Below are 27,586 nucleotides of genomic sequence, written 5' to 3'. Positions count from 1 at the left end.
ACACTGGTAACCTGGCAGCATTTGTTGAACAAGCATGACTTACTGATGAGACCCAGGAGGATTACACCGGTCCGTTGTTTGCTTGCTTAAACAAATGCTGCTGGCTAATATTGGTCGAGAAAGCCAATCTGCCAATGTACTAGAACACGTTTTATTTATGTGCAGACACAACACAGAGTTCAGCTTGTCTATACTTTTACACCCATCGTGCTCAGCAAAAGTGCATAATGAGTTTGTATTCCATTTTGTGAACAAGTTTATAAATTAGTTAATTACGTCTCCATTTTATCCGCACCTTGCATGTCTGTGTGCTTGTTTGCCCATTCGTACATGATCAAGTTCCTGCGTCAGAGCCGACTGCGTGCCGGCGCCCTGTACGTTCAGCCGGATGAAAATAGGCCCATTGACGGGTGCCGGGGACGCGTCATGGTTGAGGAGTTCGCGATCACAACCAACCACTTGGTGGCGAAGAGGTTGCTGGAGAATGAAGCCACCGCCGCCATTACTCCATTGTGCCACCAGTTTCCACCGTGTCCAAATTACATTGAAAACTACTTGGAAGAGTACAAATCGGTCATCCCTTTTTCGCTGAACCTCACCACCATCCTCTCTCCAATGCCAACAAAAGGTACATCAATGACCCTGCCTCTGGTGAAGTGGTATGACGTGAACGTCTGCAGAAATTCAAATTACAACACTGTAAACGTAATAGACTTAACAGGAAAGGTGTCAAGCTACTACAACATTGAAGCACATTTTGCAGTAGTAAAGCTTTGTTTAATGCGATAATACGGTAAATACGGTATTGCATAATTGTGTTGTTGAAGCCCAATTTTGACCAAATGACACAATAGGTCTCAGAAAATGTACGTGACAATCTTTTATTATGCCAGGGTATAAGGCTTCAATAATATTTACCATCCAATGTAGGAACCTATTTTAAAGATATTGGTGTATTTCTATGGGAATCAGGAAAAGCCAAAGTATTGAGCCTTTTGGAAAGTTTTGAAACGTAAGTATCTGATATGATGTGTTACTAACATTCAATAAAATGTGTTTTTGAAGCTATTGAAAATCTGAAGACACCAAGTGATCTGGAGTTCATGCAGTTTATTTGGGAGAAGATGAAGAAAGCAATACAGGATAACGATTCCTTCAGGCTATTTACACTAATTGCCTTGGATGACATGCATCCTTTTTTGGTGGCTGCAGTGAAGGAATTCCGTAAAATTCAGTGTCCCTTAAAGTATACCTGCTCTTCTCCACCATCGACGGAGATGGGCCACTACAGCTTACGTCTGCCTTTGTACACAAAATCAACATCCCCCATTCGACGCTACATTGACCTGGTGGTGCAGAGGCTCTTGGCAGCCATATCAATGCATGAAAGACCAGCCTATTCGCCTGACGAAATTGAAAGCCTCTGTCGTAAATTCAACGGTCAGAGGAAAGTAGCTGCAGGATTAGAAAAATTGGCCACCAAATTAAAGTTCTCTGAAAAACTTTCAATTCGAGGGTCGCAAAAGCTGGCACTGATTTCCTCAATTGATGAGCAAAACAAGTGCTTTGATCTGGTATTTCCACTCGAAAATATTAACTTGCCTGATTATTACAATGTACATTTTCAGTCTCTACAGCTGGCCACACAGCCTGTGTTTGACAAATATGAAAATGGAAGGAAAAATGTCACGGTCCAGTGGAGAATCCGCATGTACTCAGTACAATCAGATGCCAACCAAATTCCCACTATGCCAAAGCATTCCTCGACAGAAGTTTGTAACGTTAGGTTAGAATCTTGGAAACACATTCTGTTGGCTGCTAAGGAAAACGATTTTGAAAAGGCATGCGAGCTTATCCAGAAAGAGGACAAGTACATGGATGAAATTGGTGCAAGTGAAAGCAGTACAACTCCATTAAAAGACAAGGATTACGTAAGTACTATTCAGTACCACAACAATTGGTTAAATATAATTGAATGTGCCATGGTGGAAAGATGTTAACTACTTCACCTGGTTTACAGGAGGTTGTGGGTTCGATCCCGACCCTGGTGCCTGTATATTTGAAGTTTGCATGTTCTACCCCATAGTTGCGTGGATTTTTCTCTGGGTCCCCCAGTTTTTCCCTCCACGTTTAGAATCAATGTGCATTTAAGAGTATTTCGCTGTGAGACATTTTCACATAAGCCACTTCGTTGAGCTATCATTTGTGGCTAAGTCGCTTCTAAAAAAGCTACGTTGCTCAGTGGGCCTTATCTGGTAAAACAGAAAAAAAGTTTAGTTTAATAGAATGTTGGTAGGAAGGTGGTTTCAGTAATTCCTAGACTTTTACATGCAAACCAGAGTTTTAATTCCATGATCATGACAGCTCACCTTTGTCCCAAGTTTACACTGCATAGCAAATGCCTCAATGTCGACAGCATAGAAGAAAATGCCTCTCTGCTTGAACCATTTCGGGGTCACGTCTTCACTTTGTCCTCTGCTCGGAGTTTGTTGTTCACCAAAGCGCTCCTTTAGAGGGACTAAACAAACGCTTTCTGTGAGCAAAAGTCCAGTAACCCTCTCATTCAAAATACAGACCAATACTTTTTCTATTACTGTGGTCAATGTAAATGCACGAGCCACACACAATGCCCTCGTTAATGACACGGATGTATTATGTTATGAAGGCGCTTCACATTCTTCTTTCCATGCTTCATTCCTAGACGTAGATGATACATGGTATAAACAGGACTAAATACTGAATGTCACACCCCTCTTCCACCAAACATGATGGTTAAACTATTAATTACTCTTAGTTTTTTCGGTAAAGTCACGTAGGTAAAAAATGAAATTAAAATTAATAAAAGTAATAATAGAAATAAAATAATAATAATAAATCACGACGTTTCGGAGGCAACACAAGTCTCCGTCATCAGGTGGGACTGTCACAGCTAGATTTGCTGTATCACTTGATACGGAGACTTGTATTGCCTCCGAAACGTCGTGAATTTTTATTATTATATTTTTTATTTTATTATTATTATTTTTATTACTTTTATTAATTTTAATTTCATTTTTTACCTACGTGACTTTACCGAAAAAACTAAGAGTATGAATCCTTGCAGTCACGAAAGCTTCAAATCTAAAACTATTTATTATTATTCAATCGTTTTATTATGTATGGTCTTTATTCTTTTTTTTGTATTGTGAAAAGTTATATAGGTGTATTTTTTTAGGTTTGGAGTAGAGTTGCAAGGACTGTCTGAAACACATCCCAAATCTCTCGTATTAAATTAACGATGGTCCATGAAAACAATGTTGAGGGTTGTGCAAATATCTGCTGCTTTAGAAAAGTTGGGAACCACTGCAACAGAGGCTGATAATTAGCATTTCGATGAACTTCGTGCAATGTTTCTCAAAGCTCTGATGGTATTCTCCAGCAGATGAAAGAGCATTTCAACATCGGGAACGTTGTTCTGAAGACCGGTACTCCCATCAGGGTGCAGCTGGGAGTCAGGGTGCAGGGCGCATTCCTGTCCCCTGCAGTGCAGCTGCTCTCTCTCAATGAGGCCATACCAGATATCTGTATAGAACATGCGGAAGATCCTGTGTCCACGTACAACTGCCATGCTGAATGCAAAACCAGAGACCGCTACAAAAATGTCAAGGTAGGATAAAAGCTGTGTACATATGAAGAATTGTTCCCTGTTACAAATGGATGAGGACATTTCCTCATGTGTAGAACACGAGGAAATTAAACTACTCGAGGATGATGCAGATGAGTTAGTATCACTACATGAAGAGAACATTAGAATTTGTATTGTGAAAAATATGCCTCTTTCCGAGGTGTTAAAATTCTTGTGATCGGCTCCCCATGTCACGTGCCCTAAACAAATACCTTACCTCTGAAGTTGCCTCACATTCACATAAGTAAGCTAATTCGAATAAGCCAAAGATGAAGTTTCCATCAAAAACACTATTCAAAACTGCACAGGGAGCCACATTTGGTCACGTGTGCATGGCTTTAGTTCCGAGCTCTTGGAAGTGACGGTAAAGTATTTATGAATACCATCATATTTCAACGTCATCATCAATCATCATCAATCATCATCTTTCGATAATCTATTTCACTCCTGCACCTGAGTTAACCTCACACCCCCACCATCTGCACAGTTGACATCCTCTAGAAGTTGTTTTATCCCTTTGGTTGTTATTCTGTCGCACACTGCATTCATGCAATTTCAATTTGGCCAGGTCTCTAATAGCAATGCAACTTCATAGTAAAGTTTAATTCATTTTGAATCACCTTTCTAAGAGCTATCATGGCCACCCCTCGCCCACCATTATGGACTGATGGACAGAGGCTAAATCGACAGAGCTAATGCATACATGCCTCAGTTGGAAAGCATTTGAAAACGAAGATCGTTGTTTGAATAAACACAGCTATTTTATATTTTCAGAACTATCAAGGAATATGGGCACCATTGTCTGCAATGGAATCAGTCACAGTAGCAGTGAATGAACACAGTTCTATAATGCTACGTGGCATGAGGATCCTATGGAGTAGGGATGGCGAGATAGACCATTCAAAGGGAGAGATTTCAACAACGAACAAAGACAAACTGAAAGGAATGTTTGCTCTAAAACAAGTTTTATTGGATAAGAACTTCATAAAGTGTGATTTCAGACACTGTTATCTTTGCATTCGTTGCAAGATCAACCCCACCAAGGTCAGTGTTATAAATATGCATTATAATCTATCTGTGCAGATATTACACCAACTTTATTGTTTCGTGCAATGTTTTCACTGTATATTCCTTTATATAAATTGTGTGATCGATGTAATTAATCGAGTTTAGCTCATTTATACTTTCACATGTTTTTTTTCACTCAAAAAAAGGGTCGTATTTTTTTTTCTAATTAAGAGTCTTGAAAGCTTTTTTTTTATAATTAGCTTTACCATTACTACCATGACAATTATCTCCAACTTAAAAAAATTATTTCACTCTCAATACTCTGCCCATAAAACTCATCCACCATTGCCTATCCACGTTGGCATCCTGTATTACTGGCTTGGTAAATGCCTCCATCTCTTACAATACCGTTCCTGGAGCTCTTGAGACTACAGCTGTTTCTGCCATCCTGAAAAAATATATAGATCCTATCTCAAACATCCCTTTCCAAAGGGTCATCTGTCCAATCACATTTCCCTCCATGGTCGAAATTAAACTGGTTTCCACACTGCTCTCCTATCTACTGAACTACCTTCTCTCCTAAGACTGTGGATTTCTCTGACGCCCTAGTATTTCTAGAGTTCCCCGATGCTCTTTTCATTGACCACTCCCTCCTCATTAAATATCTTGACAACCACATCAGCATTTCCAACACACTTCTCTTATTCCAATTCTTACCTCTCAAACCACTTCGACCTTATATCCATGCCAGGATCGACTCCTGTTAGAAACCTCTGTGCTATGATACCCCAGATAGTACCATTCATTACCCTTTCCTCAATATATCTCCTCCCCTTGGAAAATAGTCTCCGGCTCTCATGTCAAATCTCACTTCCATGCTGCTGGCACTCAGTTGTACATTTCCTTTGCCACAAACAAACCATGATCACATCTTACTTTAATGTGTTTTAATCTTGTTTTTTTTTATCAAGATAAATATAATTAATTTCTAGTTATTATTCTCTTCCCATATATCTCAGCTCGGCAGGACCTCCCACCGCCACCTCTGCGACATTTCCATTATCCAACGCTTCCCTGCCCCAGCTGCTGCCAAAATCCTTGTGCATGTTTTCATCACCTCATTTACTCAACTGCTGCCACTCTCTCCACTACGTTCTCCAAATCTGTCCCCTCCAATCATTAGGTGCAAAAATATCACGATCGGATCCCTCACCCGCACCGGTAAATTTGACCACATAACCATATACTTTGACCTATCCACTAGTTCTTAATCCTATCTGTGATCAACTAACTCAAAGCCCATCCTCAGTGACTTCAGGATCCTCCATAGACCCATCCCTGCCACCTCTTTCTGTTCACCTAAATTTCACTCCTTCAATGCTCTATACGAAGGCCTTTTAGTGAAGCCCTGAGTTAACTTTTTCATATTACTTCTACTCTGCTGCCACCATAATATGGCTACCTGCACAGTAGTTTCTTCTGTTCAAGTTCAGGGTCATGACATAAAAATGCCTCCTTTGCCTATGACCAATCCTTTTATTTAAAATCTATGGTCAGTTTTTTTCCACCATGATGCTTCTTTCATTTATTTTGTATGGCATCTTGATATTCTGTTCCATTTACATTTTTATATATCCATATTGTTGTAGATTTTAATTGATGACGTGCAGAATTGTGTTTAAATCTTTCTTCAGGGTGCTCAAGATCAGAAACTCACCACAGACAGTGACTGGTACACCTGGGTCTGTCATGCAAAAACGACAGAAGTACACATCCCCAAAGTCAATCATGATGAGACATGTAAAAACATGGATGATACTGAGGTGAAGGTGAAGTTTGTGGAATGCACAAGGTCTATGCAGGAGATTCCAAAGGAGATTTGCAACAAGTATCAGCCTTACATTATTGAACTTATTCCCAAATCCATCACGGATGTGTACGTATAACTTTCACAAACAATGTGTATTTAAAATGTCCATACGTTTCAATTTAAAGAGTTTTTTTTGGGTTAGAGCACGTTAATATAACAGGACCCTGCGGGGTGGGCTGGTAGGAACAAACAATTGAATGGCTTTAATAAAATGAAATGGCAAAAAATGGCCGCCAATAAGTGGATGCCCCGTGGCCCCGCCCTCCACCCGCGTAACCCCGCCCCGGCCACCCGTGGCCCCGCCCCATCTCGGTGTCCGTTGCCCCGCCCCTTACCGCCGTAACCCCGCCCCAACCCCGCGTAGCCCCGCCCTCCACCTCGTGCCCACGCCCCCTGCCGCCGTTGCCCCGCCCAGCCCCGCGTAGCCCCGCCCCCTGCCGCTGTAGCCCCGCCCAATACACCCCTAGCGGGGGAGAGATTCCCAGGGGGAAAATGTCAAAACTGGGTGGTTTTTAACTTTTGCCGACAAAACTGGATCCCAAATGTCAAAACTGGGTGGTTTTTAACTTTTGCCGACAAAACTGGATCCCAAATGTCAAAACTGGGTGGTCTTGGAAAACGACAGGCAAAACAGGGTGGTGCTTTTTGATATGACAAAACTGGGTGATGTTCAATGTGGACAAATGTCAAAACTGGGTGAAGAAGGTGTACGATTTAATGTATCATTTTGTACACGTTTAGGTCCTTGCGTTATTCATCCATATGTCGCCACAGATTTAGAGCGTTCCAAATGATGTTTCTCGTGGCTCATGTTCCATACCTTGCACCACAAACTTCCCGTTTGCATACTGGCACAGTGTGCCAGCTCGCTACTACAGTAACACTTACTTGCCATATGTATACTGGCACAGTGTGCCAGCTTGCAACTACAGTAACACTTTCAGCTCGCGAACATACACGAACTTGCCATTTGTATACTGGTACAGTGTGCCAGCTTGCATGCTACACCTACTACAGTAGAACAACGGTAGATAGTGTTTGCGTCGAGAAGTATGGTGCTGCACACTTAGAACAAAACATGTTTGTTACATATATATAACTACTTCGACGGGCAAGAGCGCTTGTTGTGGCCCTTGGCGCGACAGAAGGAGCACCGCGTGAGGCCCAATGGGCCACCTTCGCCACGGTTGCAAATCCGACGCTTCTTCGGGCGGCCAGCCTTCTTCTGGCGAGGAGGTGGCATCATGGTGTTGTCGCGTTGCAGCTCCTCGGCAATGGGCAGCTCGATACCGGCAACCGAGGTCCATGTCGTGTTGATGGCAGAGACTTGGTAACACACCGCACATGCGTCGTAGAGCTCGGGCATCCGCCCAAACGCCATGAGGGCACGAATGTAGTGCCGACACGGCAAGCCCATCTGCTTCATGTACCCGCACGTGCACGACCGAGAGCTGAGATCGACTCGGCGCTTGGCAGAGGCGTAGGCGTCTGGATCCTTGACGTATGCACGCGTCGAGGTACTCTTGTAGACCTTGTACCTCGGGGCCAACGCCTGCTGAGCGTCGATGAGTCCTTGAGCGTACGGCGTAATGACACGCCCTTGAGCGGCCCACTTCTCGGCGTCGCTGCGGTGGGCAAAGGCCGTCGTCATCATGTCTTCCATGTGGTGCATGAGGAAGTGGAAGGGGTCCATCTCGCGAGCCGGCAGGGCCTCGCTGTTCGTGGACTCCACAAAGTTCGTCGTGCGCCAGCCGTACAATGGCGTCGTGTGCAGGTGCGGGTAGAGCGCCCACGTGTGGGGGTCGATCTTGTTGTAGTACGTGGCCGCCGCAGGCAGAGCTACGCCCAAGCAGCCCAAGGAGCTGCGGAACGCGGCCTCGGAAGCGCACCCTTGGGCATCGTAGATGATGCCTTGGAGGTCGGGCGTGAACGCGGAGCCGATGTTGTCCACGCCGTTGCAGATCAAATGCCGCGTGCAGTGGATGAGCATGAGGTCCTTCCAGTCGGAGGCTAGGATGCCCGTGCCACGATCGCAGAAGACCGGCGTGCCGTCGAGCTCGATGTCGTTGGTCGTGCAGCAGTTGAGAAACCAGTCGTAGGCCGCTGCCGTCTCGGACGGCACCAGCGCCACGGCGAGAAGGACGTTGCGGTTGTTGCCGTCGCGCCCAACGAGGACGAGCATGGTTCCATTGTAGGCGCGCGCCTTCATGTGCGACCCGTCGATGCCGACGACGCGTTGAAGACTTGGCTGCAACGAGCGTGCGATCGGGTTGCAGATGAACGCACCCCAGAAGATGCCCGCGTCTTCTCGCACACTGCAGGTCGTCGCGTTGAGCTTGCCGAACGTCTCCACCAGCGAGTTGATGAACTCGAAGCCTGCATGGGCCGCACTCTCGTTCGCCGCGATGCACGTGTCCTTGGCGCGGTACATCATCCGGGTCGGGACAATGACGCGAGCAACGTCGGCGACCTGGGCAATGACAGTCGGTGCGGAGGTACGGGGGTTGGCGCGAAAGGCCGAACGGGCTGTCGTGTTCGCCTCCACTTGGCGCTGCGTGATCTTGGTAGTGCCCGTGCAGCCGTGGTGATCCGTGCACAGCGCCGAGACGCGGAAGCCGCGTCGTTCCCCCGTGAGCTTCGTCAGCTTCACCTTGAAGGAACAAGGTGTTGAACTAGAGCAGACGATGGCAACGTGCCGTCCGCCGCTTCGCTTGAGGTCAAGGACCGCGCGCTTGCCTTGTTGCAAAGCAAAGTCTTGGATGCCGTGGATGGCCTCGCGGCGCGTGGTAAAAGTCTTCTTGGGGTGGAGGGTTGCCATTCGAATGTGAGCAAGGTGGCAGTGCGCCCGCCTGGTCGCAAGCCCGCCCCGAGCTCACTTCCGAGTCCGAGCCGTAGCTTGAAATGTTGGTCGTTGGGGTGCTGGCACACTGTGCCAGCGTACAAATATCAAGTGTGTGTAGTTATATGGTGCTGGCACACTGTGCCAGCATACTAATACCACGTGTTTAGATGAATGGGGTGCTGGCACAGTGTGCCAGTATACAAATACCAAGTGTTTGGATGAATGGGGTGCTGGCACACTGTGCTAGTATACAATTATCAAGTGTATTTGACAAATGTCAAAACTGGGTGCACCCTGAGTGTCCAAAACTCAAGTTTTTGGCCACCCAGGGTGCACCCAGTTTTGACATTTGGGATCCAGTTTTGTCGGCAAAAGTTAAAAACCACCCAGTTTTGACATTTTCCCGATTCCCAGGCCTGGCTCTAGGCTGGAAAGCCGCCGACGAGGAGGTGGTAGGGAGTTGTTTTTAATGTAAAAGCTTTAAATGTAAATGTTTCTATTAAAAAAACATCAGGGAATGTAACATTGTTAAACATTAACTCCCTTTCACACACGTGGGGGTACGATACGAAGGGAGAGTTTGAGGCCTAGGTCTAGGCTTTAGGCCTAGCTGTAGGCTTTAGGGCGCCGTGAGTTAATTTTTAATTTACCTGTTTTAATTATTTATGTAAAAGCTTTAAATTTAAATGTTTCTATTTAAAAGCATCAGGGAATGTAACATTGTTAAACATTAACTCCCTTGCACACACGCGGGGGTACGATACGAAGGGAGACTTTGAGGCCTAGTTCTAGGCTTTAGGCCTAGCTGTAGGCTTCAGGGCACTGTGAGTTTTTTATTTAATTTCAAAATTTTAATTAAAAGCTATCTCAGGGAATTATGAGGGAATGTTACACCTGTTTAGCCAGGAAAGCCTCATTAATTTAAATGTTTTAATTAAAAGCTATCTGAGGGAATTATAAGGGAATGTTACATTTGTTTAGCCAGGAAATCCTCACAGAGTCTAAAGGTTTTTGTAGGGTCATGCCAAGTGTTTGCAGTAGGGGGCGATGTTGCTACACGGACGGACGGACGGACAAACGGACGGACGATATAATCTATTGTAGGCTGGTCCACTTCGTTCCTACCAGTATAAATGTGTCATACTGGTAGGAACGAAGTGGACCAGACCACCAATAGATTAATGTGTCCGTCCGTCCGTCCGTCAAGATGGCCGCCCGCTCCCCCTGCGATCTGTGAACTAAACAAGATAGCCGTCGCTTCCGGCGCCTCACGGCGAAACTTTAAACTTCGCTTCAAAATTACTTTACTGAAACGCAGCACGTTTTTTAAAAAAAATACTTTACTGAAACGCAGCACGTTTTTTAAACACAGAGACAAGAAACATTTATTAACACAGAGACGAGATACATTTAATCGCCTTATTTGTGCACGAAAAGCACGGCGCGAGGCCTAGTGCGGCAGGCTTCGCGAGGCCTAGTGCGGCAGGCTTATTAACACAGAGACGAGATACATTTAATCGCCTTATTTGTGCACGAAAAGCGCGGCTTCGCGAGGCCTACTGCAGAGGCTTCGCGAGGCCTAGTGCAGAAGGCTTCGCTAAGTCTACTGCAGAGAAGGCTTCGCGAGGCCTAGTGCGGCAGGCTTCGCGAGGCCTAGTGCGGGAGGCTTCGCGAGGACTAGTGCAGAAGGTGGTGGTGGGGGGTGGTGGGGTGGTGGTGGTGGGGTTGGGTGGTGGTGGGGGGTGGTGGGGGGTGGTGAGAGCTGGTGGGAGGGGTGGTGTTGAGGGTGGTGTTGGGGGGTGTTGGGGGGGGGCTGTCAACTGGTGTAGGAGGCGGTGCACTTCTCTGCTTCAATTTTGTTGCGATTTATTATCTGCACACAAACAAAACCACCGAGAAGACGCGCCACCCAGCCCTCCCCCCCCCCCGCCCTCTCCCCCCACCAATATTTGAGTGATATTATAATTAAAAACAATGATGCAGCACCCCCGCTTTTACATTAGTAAGCAAATCACAGCAAGATGAGTTTTTTGCACACTACGGGCAACACATTTTCTCCAGTCACTGCCTTAAACCCGTTCAGTCGACCGAGTGGAACAACAGAATAGGCGGCTAAATACGGACTGAGTGGCACATAGAACACATTCCTGCGGAGGGAGCTGGTAGGAACGTTGGGTTGCTCGGTCAATGGCCAGGGTCAACGGCGGCGTGGTGTATTCCGCAAATATGCCCGACTGTGAGGGCGGGCACAAGCCGGCGTGAGTAGGTTAAACGTTGAGTTTTATAAGGGCACCATGGGGTGACCAGCCCCTCCCCACCCAGCCCCTCCCCACCCAGCCCCTCCCCACCCAGCCCCTCCCCACCCAGCCCGGTCGATATCCCTGTACCGGTACTAAGTATTATTCCTACCAGCCCACCCCGCAGGGTCCTGTTTAAACCTGCCACCACCCGACACAGCCAATTAGTAAGGGTTGTCACGTAAACAGAACATGCCAATTCGTTACTAGTACAGCACACCGGTGTGTTAGAGAGCCAAGCCACAACATTTACAATCTGAGTACGACGATTCGCCAGGAATTACAACTAGCTTCATCATAATTACTGGTGAAACGTCGTACTCAGATTGTAAATGTTGTGGCTTGGCTCTCCAATACACCGGTGTGCTGTACTAGTGACGAATTGGCATGTTCTGTTAACGTGACAAACCTTACTAGTTGGCTGTGTCGGGTATGGCGGTTTTAACGACACATTTATATATTTATGCGATCTATCCCAAAAAACCTGTATTGATGATATTGGTCGCGAAAGCCTACGTGTTAAAATGAGTGATATTATTTTATGTTTATTCTATGACAAGTGAATTTAGTTTAATGGTCACAATAAACTTAGATGATCCTGTGGATACACAAATAGAAATACTGCATATTAGAATTAAGGAATATTGGTACCTCAAGTTGATATTAGTTTGCCTTCTCTACATCAGGCGGAAGGAGAAGGCGATTCAAACGCTGTATGAAGCTCCCCTTGCTAAGGATATTGCCCTTGGCTATGATGAAATAGCTCGAAGTAAGTTTACCAAAACGTACACATTCTTCACATCTTGTTTGTGACTAGACTGCAGCGTGTTTCTATGTACATTTTTTAACTATTATATTTTCCATGTAACTTTCTTGCTGAAAAGTTATCGCACATCCGTTGACAATATATGACCACTTTATTATATTTCTATACTGCCCAAAGAGTCGTTATTTATGTCTTCTTGAGCTAATGTCCTATGCGGCTGTTGTTCAGCAAGTGCACACTCATAGCTCAAAGCCTTACTAAATGTGTAATTCTCTTTAACTCTCCTAGTACACCGACATCGAGTTACAGAGAAAACAGATTTCAACATTCCAGGCTTTAAACTAAATGACATGCAGGCGACGGTTATAAAACAATCTCTCACGTCTACATTCACGGTCATCCAAGGTCCTCCAGGTTCGTAGTGAACATGTATCGACACAAATGTGTGTGTGGCTTTTGGGTGGCTTGATATTATCATGTATTATTATGCTGAGGTTTAAGTTAAATAAAAAGTCGTGGGACCAATATTCAATTGCATGCACTCCTATCCAATTGTAATGAGAAATCTTGATTTGAAGCTCTCGTGACCGCAGGAATCTATACTATTTGGTTCTTTTGGTAAAGTCACGTAGGTAGAAATATTATTATTTTTATTTAGTTTTATTTTTCTACCTACGTGACCTTACCAAAAGAACCAAAGAGTATAATGAGAAAGTTAGGATTAAAAAATATCAATCGATGCTTGTAATATTTGAGTACTTGTTTTCGAGAGGACTTTATTTCACTCACGAGTAAAGGGGCCGGGAGTATAAAACTATTAAAGTACAACATTCCCTTAGCTCCTATTCACAACAGTGTCAATGATGTTTCACTTGAAGTATTTTATGCAAATTCACACAGGTGTATTTGTTTTTCATAATTAAAGTTTTTGGGTTAGATCGCGTTATTATGTCGCAACCCTCCACCACCCGACACGGCCAATCAGTAAAAATGTGTCACGTTAACAAAACGCCAATTGGTTACTTCTTCAGCCCACCGGTGTGTTTGAAGAGTGAATCCACAACATTTAGAATTTGAGTACGACGTTTCGCTGGAAATTACACCCAGCATCTTCGGGCGATTTGCCAGAATAGTGAAGACATCCACCTGCTTCCGGTCTTAAACAGTGCAGCAGAACGACGTCATCGTTGTTGAACCCCATCACGTTTCGAGATCAGAGGCAGAGGTGGGGGGTATTGTAATTATATAATAGATTAGTAATCAGTTAATTAGTATGTGATTCCTCTATAAGGAATTGTAATATGTATTGTGTATTACTTAATAATACGCTTCAAGGCTGTGCTAAGTCTGTAGCTATCAGAGCGGTTAAAATTATTGGTATTTCTCTCAATTTCGATGGATTCTCTCACTAGTCTTGGCGAAACGTCGTACTCAAATTCTAAATGTTGTGGATTCACTCGTCGAACACACTGGTTATAATGGCTTTTCTAGCGGCAAGGATCACAAACTATTTACAGGTAACATACGAATTTAATTATACATTTTCGGATGCACAATTTGATGCATGTGTAGTGGTGATACGCGCTGGGTGTATACGTCGTGTGCCAGCGCGTATGTACGGGTGTGTGTGTGGTGACGCGCGCTGACGGGGAGGAGCAGGCGTCAGTGCGCGGGTGGGGGTAGTGCTGCTGATTGGCTGTGTGCCGGTGACGCGCTGAGAGGGAGTGATCGGGTGGCAGCGCGGTGTGATTGGTCGGGGAGTGGAAACACGCGCTGGGCGGAAACGGATCGTAGAGATAGCGCGTGGTGATTGGGTAACTGAGGAGCGGTGCCGACGTTGAGGTCCGCATCCGCTCCGGCTCCCGGGAAGGAGAGATATATAAGGTGATGCACAGAGGAGTAGGGGGGCAGAAGTGGAACCATCTAAGAATGAAGACGAAGGTGCAGAGATAGAGCCCGGAGAGGAGAGTAAAGGAGAGTAATGGAGAGTAGAGGAGAGTAAGGTATAGGTGTGTAGCCGGAGAGAGAGAACGGTCTACACGAGCTGAGTAATGTATAGTGTGTAGCCAGAGAGAGAGAACGGTCTACACGAGCTGAGTAATGTATAGTGTGTAGCCAGAGAGAGAGAACGGTCTACACGAGCTGAGTAATGTATAGTGTGTAGCCAGAGAGAGAGAAAGGTCTACACGAGCCGAGTATGCATACGGTGTAGCCAGAGAGAGAGAAAGGTCTACACGAGCCGAGTATGCATACGGTGTAGCCAGAGAGAGATGCCAAGTCTACACGAGGCGAGTGGAGAGTGTAGCAGAGGCGCAGAGTCTACACGAGACGAGAGAAGAGTGTAGCCGAGGCGCGGAGTCTACACGAGGCACAGAGAGCCAGCAGCACAGAATCTAAGAGAGTCAAGAGAAGCGTAGGGCGGAGAGAAGAGGTCACGAGTTGTACCGTTGTATGGTGACCGCATTGTGAAGAAGAGAGGCCACGCGTTGTATCGTTACAAGTCAAGATTTAATAAAAGAAGTGTGTTCCCGTCAAGGAGTTTCCTGCCGTCATTTTCCAATACTTCATCTGGCGTCAGAAGTGAAACGGGCTTCCAAGCATGGAGACAAGGAAGACCCGTAGGACCCACGGGATTGACCGCGAGGAAAACCTGGACGACTCGGGGCCGCTGGTGGCGGGGGGTGAGGAGGAGGACTTGCCCACGCTACAGGATCCGTCGACGGCGCCGGCCGAGCGACCGGGGACCAACGCCGGGCTTCGTGAGGCGCACTCCCGACTGGCGGAGCTGCTGCTCGCCGCCGCGTCCATCTTGGCGGAGATCAGCTCGTCGGGAGGAGCGGGGACGGTGGGGGACATTTTACAAGGTCGCCCCACAGATTCCCGCCAAAACGAATGGGGGATTCCCGCCATTGCGCCTGGGCCTACTTTTGGCGGGAACGGCGAGCGCCACGTGGTGGTGGGTTCCCAAGCGCGCGCATCGACGTCATCAGCGCGCGAGGGGGTCCGCCATTTTACGTCTGCTGCTGGAGCCGCCATCTTACACACCGCCGGAGAGGCGGAGAGGAACCACGAGGTGGATGACTTCATTTTTCAACAGCGTCTGCCCACGTTGTCAGCCTTCAAGGCGGAGACTGGGGCCAATTTCAGCGAAGGGTTTTGGCGCATCAAGAGATGTCAGCGTGGTCCGATGCTACGGCGCTGCGGGCGTTGCCCGCCATGCTGGACGACGATGCGCTCGCGGCCTTCAGGGCTGCACGGAAGTCGGACCGCTCCACGCTGAAGGATGCGCTTGTTGGCCAGGGTCTACGGACCTCCCTCGGCGTGCCGCCATCATTTCTACGCAAGACGGAAAGCGGCCACGGAGACCGCGCTGGCCTATCGCACGGCGTTGCTGGCTCTTGCTGATGCTGCGTTCCCTCGGATGGACGAGGAGGGCCAAGACGCGATGGTTTTGGAGCAGCTGCTTAAGTTGGCGCAGGACCTGGGGGTCCCTATCAACACAGCTGACGAGATTGATATTTCTTCTTTGAGAGCGCACGAGGCCCTACAACGGAAACAAGGCGTTGGTTGCAACGCTGCTGTCGTCGCAGCCCCGGGTTCGGTGGTCACCGAACCCCAAGTCGTCAGCCCACGAGAGGAGGCGTTCGCCACGGGACGACCAGGGGACTGGAGGCCGGGGGCCCGGTCGCCTCTGCGATCGGGCCGAAAGTCGGAGCAACCAAGATCTACTCCGACCCTCGTCACGTGCTATAACTGCGGCCTCCGGGGCCACGTGGCGTCCGGGTGCCGCGCTCCGCGGCAGCGCGCCATGGGAGCTCGGCTGGACGACGACCGAGAGCCCAAGTCATCTCTACAATCCCCGGCAAGTCGCGGCACCTCACACGCTCGGCCTGTTTATTCGGCACACATGGGACGCCGCGTTGCGGCGGAGGAGGGCCGGTTAAGGTTCGGGGATTCGGTTCGGCGAGGGGGGTTCGGCCGGGACCAGGGAGACATTGAATGGGCGGAATTGGGGCATAGAATTGTGGCTGTTTCGGCGGGTTCGTCCGTTGTTACAGGATCTATTGATGGGGTTGAGATTAGGGTGTTAGTGGACACGGGGGCATCGGCAACTATTATATCGGACCTCATTTATAATATTCTTCCAGTCCAATGTCGTCCGCTGCTTCCAGTGGATGTGCCATTTTACGCCGCTAATGGGGGATCGTTGGGCATTATCGGTCAGGTTAGGGCGTCCATTTGCATTGGAGATATCAAATTGTCGGGACCCGTTTTCGTTTCGTCTTCTTTGGCAGTTCCGTGTCTTTTGGGCACTGATTTTTTGGCTAAAATGCCTATTAAAATTTTTATCGATCAACGATGCATTGAACTGCCATCGGGTCGCCGGATTTCATTTTTGACGGGCCCTACTGACATTCGGACGGCGTGCGCTACGATACAAGCAGTGGCGACGCAGACCGTGCAAGTGCCCCCGGGTTCACAGATGTTGATTCCCCTCCGGTTGCGGAAACCATGGGTGAGGGAGGCTTCGGGACAAAGTATGCTTTTGGGTCCTTCTAACAAGGCTGTCGGGGGTCTTGATTTATCGGTGGCTCACACTTTGGTGCGGGCTGACAGGGATCCGTTTGTGATGGTTTTGAACGCGGGGTCGCGACCAGCTGTCATTCCGCAGGGCACCGTGCTGGCTCACGCGGCGCGGGTCCCTGTGGATGATGGGTTGGTTGCGCAGGTGGGCTCGAGCCCCGCGCGGAACGTTGAGCCAAGGGAAGACCTTGAGTGGGTCCATTCGCTATGCGCCGCCTCGGACGATTTGTCGGCGGCGCAGTTGGGTGCGCTGCGCGAGTTGCTCATTGAATTCTCTGATGTATTCAGTAAACATAAGTATGACATTGGGTGCACGGATTTGTTGCACCATCACATTGAAACGGGCGATGCGGCGCCGGTCAAGCTAAATCCCTTCCGACTGAGTCCCGTGGAGAAGGAACATGTTCAGTCGGCTGTTAACGAAATGCTAGAAGCCGATATTATTTCGCCCTCCTCTAGCCCGTGGGGAGCGCCTATTGTGCTGGTTAAGAAGCAGGACGGGTCCCTGCGATTCTGCGTTGATTTCCGTCGCCTGAATAAGATCTCTGTGGCTGACGCGTATCCGCTCCCCAGGATGGATGAGTCCCTCGATGCATTGTCTGGTGCGCGATATTTTTCGACTCTTGATTTGTTATCGGGGTTTTGGCAGTTGCCGCTCGACGAAGAGTCGAAACCTAAGACAGCATTTCGGACTCCAGGGGGGCTGTTCCAGTTTAACCGGTTACCCATGGGACTTCACTCCTCTCCAGCGACGTTTCAGCGACTTATGGAGCTGGTTTTGTCGGGCTTGCAGTGGGATACATGCTTGATTTATATGGACGATGTCATTGTTTTCAGTAAAACGTTTGAAGAACACTTCCAGCGATTGAGAGGGGTGTTCTTGCGAATGCGATCGGCTAAGTTGAAATTTAAACCGGCCAAATGTCACCTCCTTCGTAGGTCGGTTAGATACTTGGGTCACATTGTCGATTCTTCGGGGATCTCCACCGATCCCGCGAAGACGGATTGTGTCGGTTCGTGGCCGACACCTACGTCCGTTTCCGACGTGCGTAGTTTCATCAGGTTTGCTTCTTATTATCGGCGGTTCGTTGAGCACTTCGCCACTATTGCAAAACCCTTGCACGCTCTAACGGCGAAGGGAGTGAAGTTCAAATGGGGACCGGAGGAGGAGGCCGCGTTTCGCTCCCTCCGGGACGCCTTGGTGGGTGCCCCACCCTTGTGTTATCCCGATTTTGCCAGTCCCTTTTTGCTGGACACGGATGCTAGCAACACGGGCATTGGGGGGGTGCTATCCCAAGTCGTTGGGGGTGTCGAAAGAGTTGTCGCCTACGGTAGTAGGGTGTTGTCTCCGGCGGAGCAGCGCTACTGCGTCACCCGTCGCGAGCTGCTTGCCATTGTCTTTTTTGTGCAGCAGTTTAGGCCATATCTCTATGGTCGTCACTTTACGGTCCGAACGGACCACGCGGCGCTACAGTATTCATTGAGGGTCGCCCAGCCCTCGGGCCAGTTGTCGCGTTGGTTGGAAGTCCTCCAGGACTATCAGTTTACGACTACGTACCGTAAGGGGTTGCGACACACAAATGCCGATTGCTTGTCGCGGTTGTTGCCTTGTGATGAATGCGCGTGTTTGTCGGGATCGGCGCGCTGTAAACCGACGCTTGCGGAGGAGATGGGGGCACTGGCTGCGACAGCGGGCGCACCGATCGTGGATGATTCCACTGCCTCTCAGGGTCGGGACTCGCTGCTCTCGTTGTCGCTCAGCGAATGGGGCCGCCTCCAGATGGCGGACAGCTCGCTGCTAGCATTGCGCCGCAAGGTTGGGGGTCCCGAGGGGGACCAGGAGCGTACCGGCTCCTATGTACTTGAGCAGGGCATGTTATTGAGATGGGACAGTTTGTCCCGGCGGAACGCACTCGTGGTGCCTTCCGCTGTGAGGGGGAGGGTTGTCTTGGCGGCACACGAACGCCTCTTGCACTTGGGAGTTAACAAGACGCTTGCCCTGCTTCAGCGTGACTATTACTGGCCGGGAATGGGAAGTGATGTGGTAAATATTCTGAAGGGGTGCGTTGAGTGCGCCAGGCGTAAACCACCGCCCGTGGCAGCTAATCCACCGCTGCAATCTATTCAGGTCTCGCGTACCAACGAGCTCGTTGCACTCGATATTTTGGGGCCCTTCCCAGTCACGCCGAGAGGGAATAAATATTTGTTAGTGGGGGTCGAATACTTTACCCGATGGCCTATGGCGTGGCCTCTCGCTAACCAGTCGGCAGCGGCTGTGACGGATGCCTTCGTCCAGGGCTGTGTCCTGGACAAGGGGGCTCCCGAACGCCTGCTGACCGACCAAGGTAAAAAATTTTCGAGTAAATTGTTGCAAGAGGTGTGCGATCTGTTGGGTACTAAGAAGGTGCGCACCTCCCCGTACCACCCGCAGACAGACGGGATGGTGGAGAGACTCCACAAAACTTTGACTTCCATGCTGTGCCAGCAGGTGTGCGAGGCACATGTAGATTGGGACCTGCAGGTCCCGGGAGTCCTTGCCGCGTATAGGATGGCCCCCCATGCAGCTACGGGGTTTTCCCCATTCTATTTGATGTACGGTCGGGAAGCTGACCCGCCAATGGAAACACAACTTGGCCTGTCCGCTCCACGAACTAATTCTAATTTGGCAGAACATATTAAGTTTAATATTCACAAGCTGACAGAGGCGAGGGAGGCCGCACGGCTTAATTCGCGGGCTCGCCAAATTGCTAATGAACGGTTGCGGGCACGGAAGGTGTCCATGCACGAATGGAAACCAGGTGACAGGGCCTGGCTGCATTGCCCTCAGGCACCCTTGGCTACGTCGCCTAAATTGTTGAGACCGTGGAGGGGACCCGTGGAGGTCGTGCGCGTTGCACGGCCCCAGTGCGTTCAGATAAAGTGGGGAAAGCGCCGTTGGTACGTTCACCCCTCCCGACTGAAACCGTTCTCGCCTCCATATGGCCTCCCCTTGTGTCGTGATGGCCGGGCGTGTGACGTGACCGGCGACCCAGAGGGGGAAATGTCTCTGCCTGATCCACACGTATTTTCGCCTGATCTGCTCCCAGGTGTCTCGGAACTGACAGCTGCCGATCACCGGCGGCCGGATCTCCGCGGCAGGGCCGGCCCTTTCAGGCCCGTTCCGCGCCGTCTGGAGCAGCCGGAACCGCCGGACGGTCGTCAGTGTCCCGCCCCATACGACGGACCAGCCAGACGGACTCGCGCCAGGTCGTGCTACTTTGCATGACCTGCCTCGTGAGGAGTCGGGGCAGTTGGAGCGCCTCGTCACTGCGTGTAGTCGCAGGGACGTGGGGCGCGTTCGTTTTTTGGAATTTGCTTGTATCGTGTTATTGTTGACTTTTCGTGTTCATTGTCAATCTGTACATAGTTATTCTTGTTGTTGTTGTTGTTGTTATGTTACGGGGCACACTGGGGGGGTTACGGGGTTTTTTTGTTGGTTGTCGTCTTATCGTTGCGGTTGGTTGTTGTTAGCAGCCGGGCCGGCTGCGAGCTATGTGGGAGGGGGTGATGTAGTGGTGATACGCGCTGGGTGTATACGTCGTGTGCCAGCGCGTATGTACGGGTGTGTGTGTGGTGACGCGCGCTGACGGGGAGGAGCAGGCGTCAGTGCGCGGGTGGGGGTAGTGCTGCTGATTGGCTGTGTGCCGGTGACGCGCTGAGAGGGAGTGATCGGGTGGCAGCGCGGTGTGATTGGTCGGGGAGTGGAAACACGCGCTGGGCGGAAACGGATCGTAGAGATAGCGCGTGGTGATTGGGTAACTGAGGAGCGGTGCCGACGTTGAGGTCCGCATCCGCTCCGGCTCCCGGGAAGGAGAGATATATAAGGTGATGCACAGAGGAGTAGGGGGGCAGAAGTGGAACCATCTAAGAATGAAGACGAAGGTGCAGAGATAGAGCCCGGAGAGGAGAGTAAAGGAGAGTAATGGAGAGTAGAGGAGAGTAAGGTATAGGTGTGTAGCCGGAGAGAGAGAACGGTCTACACGAGCTGAGTAATGTATAGTGTGTAGCCAGAGAGAGAGAACGGTCTACACGAGCTGAGTAATGTATAGTGTGTAGCCAGAGAGAGAGAACGGTCTACACGAGCTGAGTAATGTATAGTGTGTAGCCAGAGAGAGAGAAAGGTCTACACGAGCCGAGTATGCATACGGTGTAGCCAGAGAGAGAGAAAGGTCTACACGAGCCGAGTATGCATACGGTGTAGCCAGAGAGAGATGCCAAGTCTACACGAGGCGAGTGGAGAGTGTAGCAGAGGCGCAGAGTCTACACGAGACGAGAGAAGAGTGTAGCCGAGGCGCGGAGTCTACACGAGGCACAGAGAGCCAGCAGCACAGAATCTAAGAGAGTCAAGAGAAGCGTAGGGCGGAGAGAAGAGGTCACGAGTTGTACCGTTGTATGGTGACCGCATTGTGAAGAAGAGAGGCCACGCGTTGTATCGTTACAAGTCAAGATTTAATAAAAGAAGTGTGTTCCCGTCAAGGAGTTTCCTGCCGTCATTTTCCAATACTTCACATGCATTGGAAGCATGAGAATTCGTTTGAATGGGATGAATTCGTTGATCGTTGGACACGTAGTTTTTGTGTATTTTGTATTGTCTAACAAATATGAGCACTGTCCCAAATACTCCTTTGAGCATAGATGCCTTTTTGGCTTCCTAATTAATGTTCTCCTTGGACCAACAGGCACTGGAAAAACCGTTGTGGGAATCCACTTGGTCAAATGGTTCCATGAAGTCATCAAAACACTGCGAGAGAACTTGCAAGCTGATGCCAAGCATATCTGCAGCCTTTATTGTGGACCTTCAAACAAATCTGTGGATGTAGTAGCAGGTGGGTTATCAGTACCAAGGATTGTATTTCTCAGAAAACGAAATCTACACTATGAACCATTGATATCATAATTTAGCATAAACTAGAATGTTGGCCAAAAGTGACACACATTTCGTTAAAATATATATTGTGCGAGATTTTGTGTGATTAATTGAAACATACGTTGCATTTCATTAAGAAATGCAACTGACATTATTAACAGAAAAATTGTAATGGAGGTCATGTCGACTATTCCAGGGCATTTGGTGAAAATTGAAGACTTAAAGCCTCTAAGAGTGTATGGTCAACAGACAGAGGAAGAAGAATTCCCAATTCCAGGGGAAACTGATGTGATGTTTCTAAGGAGCAAGAAAGTACCAAGAGTCAACCTGACTATCAAGTACATTACATCAAGTGCATCACGTGTTTTTATCAACGCACCTGCTGACAGATAATATATGATACTATATTTAAAGTTTAATCATAAAATATGATTCCACCCATGTTAACATATCACCCAATATTCTCACGAAAAATGCGAGGGTATATCTGCCAGACTCATTCAAATCAAACCATTTCAGGAATTCTGATACAACATGGGACCTCCTTTGCCAGTACCAAAATATGAGAATAGGTTTTCCCCTTTTTTCTGGCAACAAAACAGGTGTTGAGATGTTAAAACACCAAAATGAAACCTTTTACAAAGAATCATATGTGCATTAACCACAATACTTGTGGTCAGAATGCAAACAAAAACATACTCTGATAATATATGCATTGTCTTTGAAACGAATTGGTTCACACCAGATACAGCTTTCTTTCGAGCCTAGTCTCAAACAGTGTTAGACCAGAGGCCCGAAAGAAAGCTGTCTCTGGTGTGGACCAATCAGTTTCAAAGACAATGCATATACTATCAGAGTATGTTTTTTGTTTGTATTGTGGTTAATGCAGACATGATTCCTTGTAAAAGGTTTTAGTTTGGTGTTTTAACATCTTAACACCTGGTTTGTTTGCCAAAAAAAAGGGGAAAACATATTTTCAATTTTGATACAAATTGGTGTCACGAATCGGAGTACTTCTATAGATTAATATGGCAGCATTAAAAAAAAAATAGTAGATAGATTTATAATTGAGGTGTGCACAACCCAGGTAGCACACTGAACAATTCATGTATTTCAATTGAATATTTGGTATCAAAAGCAACACAATGGATTCTAAATTCCAAATATATTGTACTAGACTAAGGCCTCCTATATCTGCGTATTCCGTATGTAAATATCTCTCTACTCAAGCCTTCAACTGCTCTTTAAGAAATGTTATGCTCTCCATTTCAGATCCATCACGTTGCACTACAAAATCAGGGAGGATACCAACCCGAATGCACAAAATATACGTAAATATGATGACAGGATTAAGATTTTGAAAATTAAGAAAGAAGAAAAAGAAAGACGCGAAAGGGCTGAAAAGGAAAAACTTGAAGCTATTGAACAGTAAGGCTCTTATATGTTGCACACTCGAAATGAAGGACGTGGGCAGGTGCTCCAAATCGAGGGCAAGCACATTTATTTATTGTGGTTAATAGCAATCTTGTGAAGAACAGCACCGTTACTCTGTAAAATGCAACAGCACGTGTTACAACAGCATTTCTTCCGAGTCGCCATTAACCATGTGGCTGGTGTATCCGCGCGGTCATTCAATAACCCTGCCAGCCACCTACAGGCCCGACTCAGTCATCACATGCTGCTGTACACACATGCATTGATGCACTGCACAGCACATCAGGACTTTCACAGAACCACACTTTACTCCCTTGCTGCACAAGGACATAATTAAAAGAGTGATCCATTCCTAATGTGCCACATATACTTTACATGTTTCGGAACATATGTTTCTAATTTGTTGTCTAAACATCTGGTAACTTTAAATACTCTATTGCAGCAGAGGAATGAGTTTTATTTTGGTGCAACTGGGAAAGAGCACAAGTTATGGGATTGAATTAAATATTATGGGAAACTAAAACAGTTGCAGTGTCTCACATTTTCCCAACGTGTACCATTCTTGTACACGATGTCACAACATATTTAACACTCATCATCATGATGATCCATCTAGCACTGGATGAAGGCCTTCCTGTCATCACCATCCTTTATGGTTTCATGATGCAACATTATATCTCATTCCTGCACACCAACTAATCGCATTGAATCAGAATCTTTATTTATACTGCTTGAATCCAATCGGCTATAAAGCTCTTTTTCACAGATATCCACTTCCACGGTGATCATCCTCTCAGGCTGTTACTCCATTTCCAGTCTCTACCATTGGCAATCGTCCCTTCTAGCGATGTGTCCTGGACAAAACTCACTCTTCTGAATAATCCTTTTTGTCGCAAATTAGCATTTTTTTTCTCCAAACCATGTGTTTCATCTTCTGTCTTTGTGTAATTATATCTACTCCCCTCTCCATTCTTTTCACACTTTTCAGCTTTTGCTCCATGATATTTCTTAATGTCCACGTTTCTGATCTAAAACGGGTTTTTTATACTTGATTAAAAACGGTCTCGTTTTGGCACACTGCTCTGTTGGTTTTCATTAAAATATACAGACAATGAAAGTAACAATACAAGTAACAAGATAAAAACATCGATGCTTGTGATTATTATGGTATGTATTGTACAATGACGCCACACATGACATCATTTGGAGTGGAGGGGGAAAGGAGGCACACACATCATGGCAAGAAAAGCGAATCCATCAAGCGCTGGTTTTCGTCACCATGTTTTGGCCACCCTTTATTAATTTTGCTGGTTTTCCATAGGCTAAGTCCCTTATGACAGAGCACATTTTATTCACCTTTACGAGCGTTATTATGCCCTGTTGCAGATGGACAAAGTAGATGCATGAACACTCTCGAATTCAGCTGCAAAACACCAAAACACCAACATTCCAGAAGCTACAAAGTGGACTGAAATCACAAACGTTGCTTAAGTAGATTAAAAATATATATTTGTTTATCTTTGCTCACTGCCTAATCTACCAACCGTGTTTCAGCATCTAATACAATTACTTTCTTATCCTCAATTCAGATCAATGCAATCCAAGAACTGTGAAGATTCCCACCCAAGTGTGGCAGAATTGGATGAATTTGATGATCCTGATGGACAAACTGATGGACAAACGGAAGAAGTAAAAGACCTTACACCTGAAGAAATTATAGAGTAAGATGTTTATCTGTACATATTACATGTGACTTGATGCCCTTAATGGTGATTCAAAAGGTTTCGAACGTAGTAGCTTTGATTTATGGGAGTCCACAAGTTATAATACTTAAATGAACGTTGCATGCGACATTTTCAGTCAAAATCCCTCAACATTTTCCAGTTATTGCTTTTTTTTTCAGTGAACGTTGTTCGTGAGTCTCTCACGTGCGTGTACCTTTGTCCTGTACCATGTAGATATAAAAAACTCATAAAAGAAGCAAAGGTAATTGAGCTGAAGAAGAGCGACGTCGTTATAACCACGTGCTCGACCGCCGCGACGAGCATTCTCCTCGAGAACCTGGATCCTCGCGTGTGCCTCGTAGACGAGTGTGGCATGTGCACGGAGCCGGAATGCCTCATCCCTCTCACCAGCTACAAAGATATCGCTCAGGTTTGTCAGCGCACCGTAAACGACACAAAGGCTTCGTCAGTCAATCTGGGCACATCGGCTAATGTGCATTTTATTTGTATTTGTTTATGCGATTGCATGTCTTAATAATAATAATAATGAATATTGATGTGCTTCATGTATCCCGGAAAACCTTGCCGAGTGTAGATATCTACTGTATGTTGAACTTCTTTCGCAACGTACTTAGCCAACCGTGATAATCGGAGGTGTGGAAAGAAATACTTGTTAGGGGTCTTGCATTAGGATGTTTGACCAATTCAATGTAGTCTTTTGACTCATTAATGACCAAGTAAATCAGAGAGGGGCTACGTAGAAAGATGTCTTGTTGTACTATACTTCTCATTGTTGTATATGTTGGGTATGAAAATTTTGATGTGTTGTATGCGTGCGTGGGTGAAATTATTATGTTGTATATGTGGGTTATGAATATTCAGTGAAAATAATAATAATCAATTGAAATTTGGCCAAACGTGTAATTATCCGGAAATATGTTAATTTATGTAATTATGCACATTTAATTATGCCAATTCGAGAGGTACTCGTAGTAATTATGCGAGTGGGTGTAATTATGATAATGCAAGTCGTTATGATAACCAGACCCCGCCTCGGTGACGAGGGTGGGTTATCGATCGGAATAAGGCAATTAATCGTATGCAGTTATGCAGGTGTGGTGTAAGTATGCAAGATTAACTTAGATTAACTCGGCATCGTTGTCTAGGTTCGTCTCATTCTCGCTTATTTTTAGGTCCCCGGTTCACCCCGTTATCGCTTTAACATTTACTGAGTATGTATTAGTGTGTTTATTAAGGTCACCAAGTTCAGATCTCAACGCAGAAGCAGATCTTATGCATAGATTTCAGGAAAGAATCACACAACCACTTCTGTATTAATCAATTTATTACTAATTCAACCTCAACTATGATATAGTATGCGAACTCTCAATCCCGGAACGTCAACACGGCATCAATACAGTATCATCAATGATTGTCTGATTTCACTTTGACAACGGCACATGTATCCCGCATAACGCGATGGTTGTTAGTGAGAGAGAGTCGTTAAAACATGCAAATACTATGCTAAGAAAAACCTTAACGTTAATGAATGATTACTCAATATTGTTCACGCAGTACCGTACTCCTTATTGATAGGATGCGAGTACGTGCGGCGATTATGACTGAAAGATACTTGAAAGATTATACGGTGATGAAAAACACAATCAAAAACAGTTATTATTCTTAAAGGCACCAATCTCAACAGATACATCGGCAGGTTATCTGACAACAGAATGGCTCGGAGTAAGGGCCTGCGACGGTGCTCCTTTTTCGAAGATCGTTATCTTATCAAGTTTACTAATTGGGGACCAGATCACCTGATAAGGATCTGGTGGGCCACCACTCCCCACGTGAGCGTGGCTCGGCGGAAGGAGGTGCCAAGAATCAATTCGTATTGATGGATCTGTTGGGAATTTATGCGATTAAGAGTACAGCCCACTAAATATTAAAGATAAAAATTACGAACACTCTTATAAACGACGGATGGCCATCACTCGGTCTCGTTGTGGTGCCTTCACAGCCACGGATGGCTTATGGGTTCGAGTGTGTTTGAGTGGTAAGAGTTGTCTTGAATAGTCAGTGTTCGGAGTCGGTTCTTTATGTCAAACAGACGCCTGGTGGTCGTGTGGTGAGGGGGCGGTGCGCGTCATACGTATCAGTCGCTCTCCTGTCGCCGTGTTGAATTGGTTTGGATGCCTGTTGATACGCTGTCGTAGTTCGGAACCCGGTCGGTAGGTGGCGCCCACAGCTCGCTCGCAGCGTGCAGTGTTGGGTCGTCGCCTCGTCGCCAAACCGCGATTGTCAGCTGCAGCAGAGACCTCCGACTCGGCAGAGATTGACCCACGCAGGCCGAGTTGAGCTGTCAAGCGGGTCTTGCCCGCCTGCAGAGGAGATGGGGAGCCGCTTGAGTCAAGCCCCGAGAGCCGATCGAACTCGGCTGAGTCCCAGACGAGCTGAAGAGTCGAGCCGACCCGCTGGTCGCAGCTCGCTC

General features: G+C 47.2%; 1 protein-coding gene across 1 annotated transcript in view; it reads left to right on the top strand.

The window, feature by feature from the left end:
- Positions 1–27,586, top strand: part of HELZ2 (helicase with zinc finger 2) — a 58,911-nt gene that overhangs the window by 23,852 nt on the left and 7,473 nt on the right. The window contains exons 16-27 of the mRNA XM_078859717.1: positions 340–628; positions 1,066–1,931; positions 3,422–3,646; positions 4,439–4,708; positions 6,367–6,608; positions 12,368–12,450; positions 12,736–12,861; positions 21,750–21,896; positions 22,134–22,275; positions 23,210–23,365; positions 24,961–25,092; positions 25,330–25,525. Of these exons, the coding sequence (XP_078715843.1) occupies positions 340–628; positions 1,066–1,931; positions 3,422–3,646; positions 4,439–4,708; positions 6,367–6,608; positions 12,368–12,450; positions 12,736–12,861; positions 21,750–21,896; positions 22,134–22,275; positions 23,210–23,365; positions 24,961–25,092; positions 25,330–25,525 (2,874 nt within the window). The remainder of the gene's footprint in view (positions 1–339; positions 629–1,065; positions 1,932–3,421; positions 3,647–4,438; positions 4,709–6,366; positions 6,609–12,367; positions 12,451–12,735; positions 12,862–21,749; positions 21,897–22,133; positions 22,276–23,209; positions 23,366–24,960; positions 25,093–25,329; positions 25,526–27,586) is intronic.

The sequence above is a fragment of the Lampetra fluviatilis genome, chromosome 9 (genome assembly GCF_964198595.1).
Source record: "Lampetra fluviatilis chromosome 9, kcLamFluv1.1, whole genome shotgun sequence".
In the NCBI taxonomy this organism is placed as follows: Eukaryota; Metazoa; Chordata; class Hyperoartia; order Petromyzontiformes; family Petromyzontidae; genus Lampetra; species Lampetra fluviatilis.
Note: the sequence above shows the minus strand (reverse complement) of the source record. Positions and strands in the feature narration are given on the sequence as shown.